Below are 13,490 nucleotides of genomic sequence, written 5' to 3'. Positions count from 1 at the left end.
GAAAGTGCCGCTATGAACATTGGGGTACATGTGCTCCTATGCAACAGCATTTCTGTATCCCCTGGGTAAATCCCTAGCAGTGCTATTGCTGGGTCATAGGGGAGTTCTATCAATAGTTTTCTGAGGAGCCTCCACACTGTTTTCCAGAGTGGCTGCACCAGTTTACATTCCCACCAATAGTGTAGGAGGGTGCCTGTTTCTCCACATCCTCGCCAGCCTCTATAGTCTCTTGATTTGTTCATTTTAGCCACTCTGACTGGTGTGGTATCTCAGTGTGGTTTTGATTTGAATTTCCCTGAAGATGAGTGATGCTGAGTATCGTTTCATGTGCCTGTTGGCTATCCTCTTTGGAGAAGTGTCTATTCAGGTCTTCTGCTCATTTCTTCACTGGATCATTCATTTTTCATGTATGGAGTTTAGTGAGCTCCTTGTATATTTTGGATTCTAGCCCTTTATCTGATATGCCATTTGCCACTATCTTTTCCCATTCTGTCGGTTGCCTGTTAGTTTTTTAGTTTTTTTTTTTTTTTGGTTGTTTCCTTGGCCTTGCAGAAGCTTTTTATCTTGATGAGGTCTTAGTAGTACATTTTTATTCTTGATTCCCTTGCCTCTGGGGATGCGTCAAGGAAGAAATTGCTGCATTGAGGTCTAGAAAGCTATTTCCTGCTTTTTCCTCTAGGGTTTTGATGGTTTCCTGTCTCACATTCAGATCCTTTATCCATTTCGAGCTTATTTTTGTGAATGGTGTCAGAAAGTGGTCTAATTTCATTTTTCTACATGTGGCTGTCCAGCTCTCCCAACATCACCTGTTGAAGAGGCTGTCTTTTTTCCATTGGACACTCTTTCCAGCTTTGTCAAAGAATAATTGGCCATACACTTGTGGGTCCAGTTCTGGGTTCTTTATTCTATTCCATTGGTTCATGTGTCTGTTTTTGTTCCAATACCATACTGTCTTGATGATGACAGTTTTGTAGTAGAGGCTAAAGTCTGGGATTATGATGTCCCCCGTTTTGGTTTTCTTCTTCAATATTACTTTGGCTATTCGGGGTTTTTTTTTGTGGTTCCATATGAATTTTAAGATAGTTTGCTCTAGCTTGGAGAAGAATGCTGGTACAACTTTTATGGGAATTGCATTGAATGTGTAAATTGCTTTGGGTAATAATGACATTTTAACAATGTTTATTCTTCCAATCCATGAGCATAGAATGGTTTTCCATTTCTTTGTGTCTTCAATTTCCTTCATAAGTCTTCTATAGTTTTTAGCATACAGGTCTTTTACATCTTTGGTTAGGTTTATTCCTAGGTATTTTATGGTTTTTCGTGCAATTGTGAATGGGATCTGTTTCTTGCTTTCTCTTTCTGTTGCTTCATTTTTGGTGTATAAGAATGCAACTGATTTCTGTATATTGACTTTGTACCCTGCAACATTACTGAATTCATTGATTGGTTCTAGAAGGTTTCTGGTGGAGTCGATCGGGTTTTCCATGTAAAGTATCATGTCATCTGCGAAAAGGGAAAGTTTGACTTCTTTGCTGATTCTGATGCCTTTAGTTCCTTTTGTTGTCTGATTGCTGATGCTAGGACATCCAACACTATGTTAAACAGCAGTGGTGAGAGTGGACATCTCTGTCGTGTTCCTGATTTCAGGGGGAAAGCTCTCAGTTTTTCCCCATTGAGGATAACATTGGCTGTGGGCTTTTCATAAGTGACTTTTATGATGTAAGTTTCTTCTATCCCAACTTTCTCCAGGTTTTTTATTAAGAAGAGATGTTGTATTTTGTCAAATGCTTTTTCAGAATCTATTAACAGGATCATGTGATTTTTTTTCTTTTGTTGATGTGGTGTATCACATTAATGGATTTGCAAATGTTGAACCAGTCTTGTAACCCAGGAATAAATCTCACTTGATCATGATGGATAATTCTTTTTATATGCTATTGAATTCGATTTGCTAGTATCTTGTTGAGTATTTTTGCATTTGTATTCATTAAGGATATTAGTCTGTAGTTCTCTTTTTTCGTTGGGTCTCTGCCTGGCTTAGGAATCAGAGTGGTATGTGCTTCGTAGAATGAGTCCAGTAGTCTTCCTTTTGTTTCTATTTTTCGGAATAGCTTGAGTAGGATTGGTGTTAACTCTGCTTTAAACGTCTGGTAGAATTCCCCTGGGAAGCCATCTGGCCCTGCGATTTTATTCGTTGGGGGATTTTTGATAACTGATCCGATTTCTTCACTGGTTATGGGTCTGTTCAGATTTTCTATCTCTTCCCGTTTGAATTTTGGTAGTGCATGTGTGTTTAGAAATTTGTCCATTTCTTGTAGATTGTCCAATTTGTTGGCATATAATTTTTCATAGTAATCTCTGATGATTGCTTGTATTTCTGAAGGATCTGTTGTAATAGGCCCATTTTCTGTCATGATTTTGTCTACTTGCATGTTCTCTCTTTTCTTTCTGAGGAGCCTAGCTAGAGGTTTATCAATTTTGATGATTTTTTCAAAAAACTAACTCTTGGTTTCATTGATCTGTTCAATTGATTTTGTGGTTTCTATCTTGTTTAATTCTTCTCTGATCTTTATTATTTCTTTTCTTTTGCTGGGTTTGGGGTATTCTTGCTGCTTCCTTTCTAGTTTCCTTAGGTGCTCTGTTAGGTTTTGAGTTTGTGCTTTTTCTGATGTGTTGAGGTAGGCCTGTATTGCAGTGAACTTTCCTCTTAAGACTGCCTTTGGTGCGTCCCAGAGAGTTTGAATTGCTGTATTCTCATTTTCATTCATCTCCATATATTTTTTAATTTCCTATCTAATTGCCTGATTGGCCCAATCATTCTTTAGTAGGGTAGTTTTTAACCTCCACATTTTTGGAGGTTTTCCAGACTTCTTCCTGTGGTTGATTTCGAGTTTCATGGCATTGTGATCTGAAAGTGTGCATGGTATGATCTCAATTCTTTTGTATTTATGGAGGGCTGTTTTGTGACCCAGTATGTGATCAATCTTGGAGAAAGTGCCATGTGCACTCGAGAAGAAAGTGAATTCCCTAGCGTCAGGATGCAGAGTTCTAAATATATCTATCAATTCCATCTGCTTCAGTGTGCCATTCAGGTCTATTGTTTCTTTAATGATTTTTTGTCTGGCTGACCTATCCATTGTTGTAAGTTGGGTATTAAAGTCCCCTGTTATTAGCACATTCTTATCAATAAGATTGCTTCTGTTTGTGATTAATTGTTTTATGTATCTAGGAGCTCCCAAATTCGGCACATAAATGTGTATAATTGTTAGCTCTTCTTCATGTAGAGTCCCTGTAATTATTATGTAGTGTCCTTCTTCATCTTTTGTTACTGCCTTTATTTTAAAGTCCAGTTTGTTTGATATAAGTATGGCTACTCCAGCTTTCTTTTGGCTTCCAGTCACATGGTAGATATTTCTCCATCCCCTTACTTTCAATCTGAAGGTGTCTTCAGGTCCACGGTGAGTCTCTTGTAGGCAGCAAATAGATGGGTTTTGGTTTTTGATCCATTCTGCTACCCTGTGTCATTTGACTGAATCGTTCAGTCCATTGACATTCAGTGTTATTAATGAAATATATGGGTTTAGATTCATTGTGTTTCCTCTAGAGTGCATATTTGTAGTGATGTCTCTGGTACCTTTATTCCTTGCTACATTTCCCTCATAGAGTCCCTCTTAAGATTTCTTGTAGGGCTGCTTTGGGGTGATGAATTCTCTCAACTTTTGTTTATTTGGGAAAACCTTTATCTCTCCTTCTATTTTGACTGACAGGCTCACTGCATAGAGAATTCATGGCTGCATATTCTTCCTGTTTATCACATTGAAGATTTACTGCCATTCCTTTCTGGCCTGCCAAGTTTCAGTAGATAAGTCTGTAACCACTCTGATAGGTTTCCCTTTGTATGTCAAGGCCGTTTTCTCCCTAGCTGCTTTCAGAAGTCTCTCTTTGTCTTTATGTTTTGCCAGTTTCAGTATGATGTGTCGTGCTGAGGGTCAGTTTACGTTACGACTTAGGGGAGTTCGGTATGTCTCCTGAATTTCAATGTCTTTCTCTTTCCCCAGATTGGGGAAATTGGGGAAATTTTCATGTATAATCTGGTCTAGCACGCCTTCAAGCACTCTGTCTTTGTCTTCCTCTTCAGGAACTCCTATGATACGGACATTGTTCCGTTTGATTGTATCACTCAGGTCTCTGATTCTCCTTTCGTGCTCCTGAATCATTTTCTCTCTCTTTTTCTCGGCCTCCTCTTTTGCTATAACTGTGTCTTCTAATGCACTTCTTCTCCTCTCTACTTCTTCAATACGTGCATTGGCAGTCTCCATCTTATTATTCATCTCATTTAGAGCCTTTTCTAACCTGTCAGAACTCTTTTGAAGGTTCCTAGTTTTTGTATCAATATCTTCTCTGATAGCTTCCATGTTTTTTTCAAGCCCAGCAATTAATTTTTTGACAATCATTCTAAATTCTTGTTGAGTTATGTTGCTTGTGTCTGTTTTGAGCAGTTCTGTAGCTGTGATTTCTTTCTGGAGTTTCTTTGGAGAAGAGTTCTTTTGTTTTGTCATTTTGGCTAGCTTTCTGTCTCTGGTCAGTTTTAAAAGCTCGTTCTGCACTGTGCATTTATTAATATTCCTCTATAGAAGGAGGCTCTTGGAGTGTCTAGGGTCTATCATTTCAGGAGATGTTCTTTTGATGGTGTCTCTTGGTTTCTCTTGTTAATTTATTTCCCTACTCAGCGGCGTTTGGGATTTTCCACTATGTGTGCTTTGGGTTGTTTCTTGAAGTTGCCTTGAAAAGAAAAACAGACAGACAAACACACAGAGAACACAAGCACACAAATGTACTGATAAAGAAGCAAACCTGAGGGGGAAAGAAAAAAAGGAACAGGAAAGAAAAGAGAGGAGAAAAAAATAGAAAAGAAAAAAACAAAAGGAGAAAGAAAAAAAAAAGCAGGAGGGGAGTGGGGTAGGAGGACAGCAACAGTCAGAGATAAAGGATAGTCTGAGGGCTTAAAACCTGCAGTGGAGGTTGGGGGAGATAAGGATGGAATAAAGGAAAAACTATCTGGATGGTAAGATTTGATCTAAGCACAGCAGTGCCTAAATGTTGGTCTTTCTCAGATTCCAGGGAGGAAAGAGAGAAGACGGAAATAGGAAGATAGTAAAGAGAAGATAGGGGACATATTAAAAATTAAAAATATTAAGAAATAAACCAATTAATGGTAATAAGCAAAAGCACAGCAACTCTCCAGTGCAGATGGGCGTGGCTTGGTGTAGGTGGGTGGGGTCTCAGAGGCTGCTCTCTGCGACCCCTCCTTGGTGGATGAGAGGAGAAGAATGGAGAAGGGCACCTCAGGTGCCCCTCAGACCATGAGTTGCCATCCACTCTCTGGAGTCCAACCTACTTGTGCCTCGGGCAGAAATAATTGTTTTTTCTAAGTTCTGCCCGGTTTCTAAGTCGTTGTCTGAACACTCAATATTGCCACCACAGTTAAAATCGCCTGCTGGCGGCCGGTTTTCTGGTAGGGATAGAGTAGGGGGATTGTGAAGTCAGATTTCTCCCCTGGCTCTGCCTGCAGTCGGTGAGCTGCCAGCTGAGGGAGAACATCCCCACTGAGGGACTGATCTCTCTGTCTGCACTCAGGGGCCTGTAGTCCTGGGCTAAATCTCTCCTCTGCAGGGATTGCGCTGTGGGTGATTCAATCTCTACTTCTCTTCCCCTGGTCTCTCTCCTGCCTTGCCCAGGGGTGTTGAGCTTGGCTGTGAAGGTCCCTGGGCCTCTGGATACCAGGCACCCCGCCTGAGCAGCTGTCCAGGGAACTGTGCGCCTCCGGTTTCCCGGCAGCCCTGCGCCCTGCGGCTCCCCGCTGACCTGTCCACCTCAGGTCTCACAGCTACCCCGCCTGGCTAGGAGCGGTGGGCCTAGGGTCATGCGGGTTTCAGTGAGCCCAGAGCCAAGCCTCTGCGCATTTTGTCTGGGCGTTTTGTTTCCGGAGCTGGTGCTCCCTCCCCTAAAGTCTCTGGTCCCAGTTCGCACTCACTCACTCACTCAGGCAACCATGACACTGATGTCGATAAGGGGTCTGTCTTACACCTCCTTTCTTGGAGATCAGAGAGCTGTGGCTTTTTAATTCTTCTCAGTTTGATAATTGTGGGTGGACGGGGGTAATGAGGCCCCTTACTTCTCCACCATCTTGCCGCCAGTCCTCTCCAACCTGTCTTTTGTAGACATCTGCTTCACTTCCACCGCCGTCCCAAAGATGCTCCTACACATTCAGACTCAGAGCAAAGATATAACCTATGAGGACTGCATCATACAGATGAACTTTTTCATAATCTTTTCAGGGATGGATAACTTACTCCTGGCTGTGATGGCCTATGACAGGTTTGTGGCCATCTGTCACCCCCTACACTACACAGTCATCATGAACCCCCGGCTCTGTGGACTGCTGGTTCTAGCGTCCTGGGTCACGAGTGTCTTGCATTCCTTGTTACAAACCTCAATGGTGTTGCAGCTGTCCTTCTGTACAGAGGTGGAAATCCCCCACTTTTTCTGTGAATTCAAACAGATGATCCAAGTTGCCTGTTCTGACACCTTTCTTAATAACTTGGTGATGTACTTTGAAGCTGTGCTGCTGGGGGGTGCTCCCCTTGCTGGGATCCTTTACTCTGACTCTAAGATAGTTTCTACTATAATTGGGATCTCATCAGCTCAGGGCAAGTATAAAACATTTTCCACCTGTGCCTCTCACCTCTCCCTTGTCTCCTTGTTTTATTGTACGGTCCTGGGAGTGTACCTTAGCTCCGCTGCCACCCAGAGCTCCCACTCCAGTGCTGTGGCCTCGGTGATGTACACGGTGGTCACGCCCATGCTGAACCCCTTCATCTACAGCCTGAGGAACAGAGACATAAAAAGGGCTCTGAAAAGAATCGGTGGGTTCCAGTGATGTAAGGGCCAATCATCCAAGGGCTGAAGATGTGCCCGTGATTGCAGAATTCAAATCCACAGAGCCAGGAATTCCTATTCTTTAATCAGACTGTGGAAGTAGAATCTGCTCCTTCTCCTTCTATTTATTTCCTGGAATTTCCATTTGTTTGATCAGCTCCTCTATACATTTAAGTAACTCACTTCATTAAGCTTCTCCTGTGGCTGAAGGACAGACAGTTTCCCCTTTGATATTTTCACGTTTGCAATGTTTTCCTCAACCTTAGGTAACAAATGCCTGAAGTTTCTGTATCTCACATGGGCCTTGTTGGATTTCTTAAAATTAATTTCGTTTCAAATGACTCATACCATGCCAAGTAAATTTCCCCTAGATTTCCTGAAAGCATTATCATGAGTTATATTTTTCACACTTCATCAGTAAGCCATTTCCATAATTCCATTGTGTAGAATACAAAACCACAGTTTCCACCTTTATTCTGTTAGTCTTTTACTTGACTTCCTTTACTACTCCACCTGATGATGTGGACTCTAACATTGTTCCGTCTAAGCCTCAGATTATTGACACCATGCTCTGGCTAAGAAATCCCAAGCATTCATCTGTGCCATGTGCTTGCAGACATTCCTGCAGACATTCCCACAGATCTTTCCATGAACTCAGCCTATGCTGTGACTGCACCAGCCCCAGGGTTCTTATTGTGATTGCAAGAAACACATCAGCAACTTTGATTGGAAAAGTCTAAAAACACAAGTTTTATTACTCATGTATGCGGGAAAGCATATGGGATGTTCAAAAGTCATTCAGGAGGGTCTCAGAAGGGGAGAGAGAGTTCAAGAGAAAGAAAGAGAGAGAGAGAGAGAGCCACTGAAGATTTATTAAGACTCAGGGCCAAGGTGGCCAGCTTTTTTGGGGTTCACACTTTACTAGAGAATTTTATTGAGTAGAATTTGTGTCCCGAAGGGGAAGAGCCGATTCACTCATATGTCAGTATCTCGGTTACAAAGGGCTTTCTGAAGAAGTATTTCACAACTGGGGGTAGCTGAGGGCTTATCTGGTAATTGTTTGACACATCTGACAATATGTTTATTCAACATGGTTGTCTTTGAAATGGATCCCTGAGAAAATAACACTTCATTACAGTCACTTGATCTAAACATGCTTTGTAAACGGTCTCTTGGTTTCATTTAGTTATTAAGCTTGGGGTCCAGAAATCCTACCACAGCCACTGGGATGAGCAAATCCATATCTCCCAGTGGAGTGCACATAGAAAGATACATTTGAATAAATCGATCAACCTGTTATGTTCTAGTATCAGCATTACCATCAATATGAGGAGGCAAAATTTCAAAGCACTTGTTTTGTTACACACAAAATATTTCTCTCATTTTTTAAAAATCATAGTTCATGTGATGCATCTAGTTATTGAAGCAGGGAAAACGGTGTTCACAACTGAGGGGGTTCAGTCATTGAGGTGAAGGATTGTTTAGTGTCTTCTATGTTTTATCACTGAATTATCTTCCAATTTCTGCTGGAAACTTCTAATGCAATCTGCTCATATGATTCTTTCCATGGTTACATGAAATAAATTCCTTTTCCTAATAAATGTCATAATTCCTATGGGATGGCGAATGAACAGAATTAGCACCATCTATATAATTCCTCCTTTCTGCTCTGAATCTCTTCCACCTGCATGGCCAGAGGATGCTTCACACAGGAACCGGAGGGGCTGCCAGTCATGTGGTTCAGGGTCACCAGTTCTTCTGCACAAATGAGGGCATGTCCCTCAACGTCTCCCAGGCTGATTAGCAGCCCTGTTCGATCTGCTACATTAATGCTTCTTTGCTATAAAAAATAGCATACTAAAGGTACTGGAGATTAGGATGCGGACATATTTGAGAGAGCCTCATTTTACTTACTATACAGGCTTTTGCATAAGGGTATTATTTTGGTCACTTATAAAAGCAATAATCACAGATTTAACACTGCCTGAAGAATGAGCGAATTATTGAATGAACTATTCTTTCAAAATTACATGCATGCAATGAGAATATTTGGTGCAGAAGACTTAAAACTACCTACACTCATCTCTAACACAGGATCATCTTCTTGCTAATCAAAAAGTGGTCCATAGGCCCAGACCTGCACTTCCATACCAGCCAGGAGTTTGCAGAAATGCAGAGTCGCTGGGCCTCCTAGGTCGTGTGATAAGATTTTGCATTTGTAGTGGGATCTTTGTGGATTCACAGGCACATTAACGTTGGGTTGGAGAAATGCTGGTGTAGCTGAGTTTCTCACCCAGTTTGATTGACGTTTATGGCAAGATAACAGCACTTTGGGGGTGCTTTCCTTTCTATTGTGTTTGGCAGTACCTCCTTCAGACTTTGCCAGACATCACAGGGGGAAATTCATTTCTGGCTGAGAACCATTGACCCAAGTTTGAGAACAAGAAGCATCTGGAAAGAATCAAACTCAAGGGACACCATGTGCTTAGATACTAAATTTGGACAGATGACTAGGCTCCACCCGAAGCCATTTATACATTGTAGAATGTAGTTTATAACTATACTTCCTCAGGGATAAGATGTTTATAAAGATTAAATCAAAACTCCCTATGAGATGTTAAGCTCACATTGTAGTACATAAAGAGATCTAAATACATCTGTTGTATTTAATCACCATTTTATAACAAGAGACCAAATGACAACTTTTAACTTGTTATAAAACAAATGACAGAAAGTGTCTTGAAGCCAATCTCGGTAGTACCCAAGGTTTATTATCAGAAGACGTCACTTCTCTGCTCTATTAAGAAAAAAGTAGACACCAGGTTTCCTGGTTAATCTTCCATCTCTTGATTAAAGTTTAGGACATGACCCCATGGTCGCAGAATTGAACCTCCAGATTGCTTCTGCACTGAGTGTGGAGCCTGCTTGGGATTCTCTCTCTCCTTTTTCTCTGACTCTTTCAAAATAAACAAGTAAACATTAAAGATTCTCTTTTCCCTCTCTCCCTCCTCTCCTCTTCCCCATTTGCTTTCTCTCCCCTTCTCTCAAAAACAAACAGACAGACAGCACTGGAAATGATACAGCTGGGTCCCTAGGACAAGTCAATGCTTGGAAGATAAAGAGAACTAATCAAGGTGACTTCCTCCATCTTAGACTTGGAGAAAAGTGCATCTGACCTGAGATAAGGTGGTAGAAGATTTACACATCAGGAAGGGGCCAAGTTCAGGGAAAGGGTGAGAAACAAAAAACTGTATTCACTTGATCTCTGACCTAGTCTTTTGGGAACCAAGATTCATTAGGAAAAAATGCTTCTGTCCAGAGTAGTTTTCCACTGGGGAATATAAGATTAGAGGCTGGAGTCACAAGAGGGAAAGGTGCCTAATGAGCAGATACAGGGAGCTGTGAATACCTTCTGGTCTCCTGTCTGTCAGCCTGTGTGACCTTGGATGGGAAGGGGCATGGGTTTTCTCTGTTCTTCCAGGTCTTACTTCTAGCTGGGGGCCCATGCTTGCCTCCTTCTTGCTGCCTCGGCTGAGAACAGAGCTTTAGTCCCTTTCATCTGCAGTCCAAAAGGGCATTCAGACTTCACAAGGAGGCCTTGTCAGACACCCCAGCCAGGTGAGTCCAACAGCCCAGTGCACCATGGATGAGAGGGTCAGAGAGAACGGAAGCCAAGATCATTAACTTGTCTTCAACTGAGACCCAATTCAACTTAGTGCAGGACAACTGATCACTGTTCATTTGTTTGTTTGATTAAATAATATTTATTCAGTGGCTGTGTCCATTTCACAGAGTGAATGCTTACACATTCGTCAATCTTTCATTTTCCATTTCATTAAATCACTATTAAAGCAATGGTAGTTTATTTTACTTCACAGTCTCTCAAGAAGCACAGGAATTTATTAGATAATTGCTCTGCCTCATCCATTTCGTTCCCCCCTCTCTCTCACTCTCTGCCTCTCTGTCTACTGATCAGACATTTTTTATGTTGGTGAAAATCACAGCAGAACATTGCCATTCCAATATGGATCTTTAAATGCATCTGTCCTTGGAAAGCTTAAGAATTGGCATTTCTGGGAACCACTTATATACTTTGCAGGGAAAGATCGCTGATCTGGCCTACCTGGATTTTATCCATTCCAGCATAACCAGGAATGTGGAGTCTATAAAGACAGGGAAATACACAATCCAGGAGGCCATGGTATCCTGTGACTTGTAGAGAGTGAACAGTCCTCAAAACTGGTGTCACGACTCTGAAATCCCAAGGGGACACAATAGAGGGGCCAGAACGTAGTCAAGAGAAGGCACCAATAAGGGGATCTGTGTCAACTCATGGGATGCCATGGTAGCATGATGAATACAGAGGGAGAGGTAGTGTGGACAAGGACGTCCCTGTGCCTTGAGGTCACAGTTGTAGCAGAGAGGCCACTTCCCTCCTCACAAGTGTGACAGCATCTGCCATCAGTCTCCCTCAGTCTCACACCCCTTGAAGCACTGGCTTTGCTTTTTGACTTGAACTTTTGAAAACAAATACTTTCCTTGGGGTCTTTGTACTGGCCATTCCCTATCCCACTAAAGGCTTCCCACGTAATCCTGCATCTACCTCTCTGTCTTATATAGAGTCTGTGTTTCAATGTCACCTTGTTTGCAGAATATGCCTAAATACCCACTAATGTAGAATGCCTTATTCACTTCCTCCTTTAGTCCTAATTTTTTCCTTCATAGCTCCCCTCCCTATCAGAAAAGTTATATAATTCTCTTATTTGCTTGTATATTTTTTTTCTCCACGATTGTAGGGACTTTGATTCTTCAGCACTCTATGCTCATTGCATAGATAGTGCCTGAAACATGGTCAGTACTCAATATATAATTTCTCAGGAAAATTATAAAACATCACTTCTTACAGAAGAAACTTTTTGGGGAAAAAAAAACCATATCAATGCGGACAAAGGAATCCCCTAAAGAGAACCATATTTATACACAACGCATTTAAATGAATATCTAGGGGCGCCTGAGTGTCTCAGTCTTGTAAGCGTCCAATGCTTGATATTGGTTCTGGTCTCCCCTGCAAGCAGAGCAAGGTTGAACAGATTTTAGTGTTATGCAAACCAGAAACAGGACAAGGGTGTGCCCAGTACTCTTGTCAAAATAGAGGTCTTATCACAAAGTCCAGGAAAAACAAAGAAAAGACGCCACATCTGAAAATGGAAAGGGACTTGTCCCACTTTCTCTAAGGTCATAGGACATCTAGTTGGTCACATAAATATGAAAAAAGTAAGTTTCCTACTACTTCATTATAACCTACTCAACTTTTGCTGTACTTTGCATATTTCCTGTGCTGAAGTGTTGGTTTGTTTCCTTTGCACACTTTTCTCTTGGAGCATTCACTCTGTAAGGCAATCAACACCCTTAACATCTCACTAACTTTGTCTTCTGACCGAATTTAATTTTGCTCCTTATTATTTGTGCTGGGCATCAGGGTGGTAACAGGAGTTTGTTTTTCTTTAAATACAGGACAGAAAATGAGCACGCCAGCCTGACTTGTCCATTTTATTTGTTCATGGGAACTGTGATTATTAGAATTCAGGTACCATTTTTACATCGTTTGAGGGGAATGATAACTGATCTGGCAACATTGGGTTATAGTCACTCTGAGCTTAATTATTGAGGCTGGAGGTGAGAACTCATGTTAAGAACACAGCACAGAAAGTGATGATTTGGGGGGTGTGTGTGTGTGTGTGTGTGTGTGTGTGTGTGTGTGTGTTATGGAGCTAGATCCATTTTCAGAGCAGTGGTACCTTATCTAATATATTCTAGGTTGGAGGAAAACCAGCAATGACGGCCACCTATTTCTTTGAAATTGCCAGACACCATCTCTGACCTCTCTCCTGCCCATTCCCTTTCCCACACATACTTCCTGTTTTGGACTCCAATAGCTCAAAGTAGTATCATCCTCAGGGTCTTAGCATAGACCAATCCCGCAGCCAGCACATACTTCCCCAGATGTGCTTGCAGCTCCTGCCTTCTTTTTACTGAGGTCTCTCTTCAAATGTCACCTGGTCTTGACCAAATACTGATTACAATATAACAGTCATATCCACACTCTCATTTATATATACTTTAGTTTCCTTCATAGCTCTTTGACATTTTCTGATGTCTTATTAATATTTTTATTTATTTATATTCATTCTCCATCATTGGGTTATAGTCACATTTGATTTTCAGTATCTCGTGCTCATTCCCTACACAATGCTTGGAATATGTTTAACATTTAGTATGTATTCCTCAAATGCACAAAAGATATCCTTAGTAAAAGAGTAAAATGCATGACACCTGTTGGGTCTTGCAGAGAATGAGACCCAAATACCCAATCTGAAATGAAACAGGAGGGAATATCACAAACGGACAAATTTTGGGGACAAAAGACAAGACAATGAAATTAACCACTTGGTTGCACAATATAAAAAATAACATTTGCCTCTGTATATAAACTATTCATATGAAAATTAATGATATCTTCTGTACTCTTTCCTGGTGATCAGTGCAACCTC

General features: G+C 41.3%; 1 protein-coding gene across 1 annotated transcript in view; it reads left to right on the top strand.

The window, feature by feature from the left end:
- LOC115274359 (olfactory receptor 1571-like) overlaps nucleotides 1–6,940 on the top strand; it is an 8,956-nt gene extending 2,016 nt beyond the window's left edge. The window contains exons 2-3 of the mRNA XM_029917816.1: nucleotides 5,785–5,878; nucleotides 6,198–6,940. Coding sequence (XP_029773676.1) covers nucleotides 5,785–5,878; nucleotides 6,198–6,940 — 837 coding nt within the window. The remainder of the gene's footprint in view (nucleotides 1–5,784; nucleotides 5,879–6,197) is intronic.
- The last annotated feature ends 6,550 nt before the right edge of the window (nucleotides 6,941–13,490 follow it).

The sequence above is a fragment of the Suricata suricatta genome, chromosome 12 (assembly GCF_006229205.1).
Source record: "Suricata suricatta isolate VVHF042 chromosome 12, meerkat_22Aug2017_6uvM2_HiC, whole genome shotgun sequence".
NCBI classification, from domain to species: domain Eukaryota; kingdom Metazoa; phylum Chordata; class Mammalia; order Carnivora; family Herpestidae; genus Suricata; species Suricata suricatta.
Note: the sequence above shows the minus strand (reverse complement) of the source record. Positions and strands in the feature narration are given on the sequence as shown.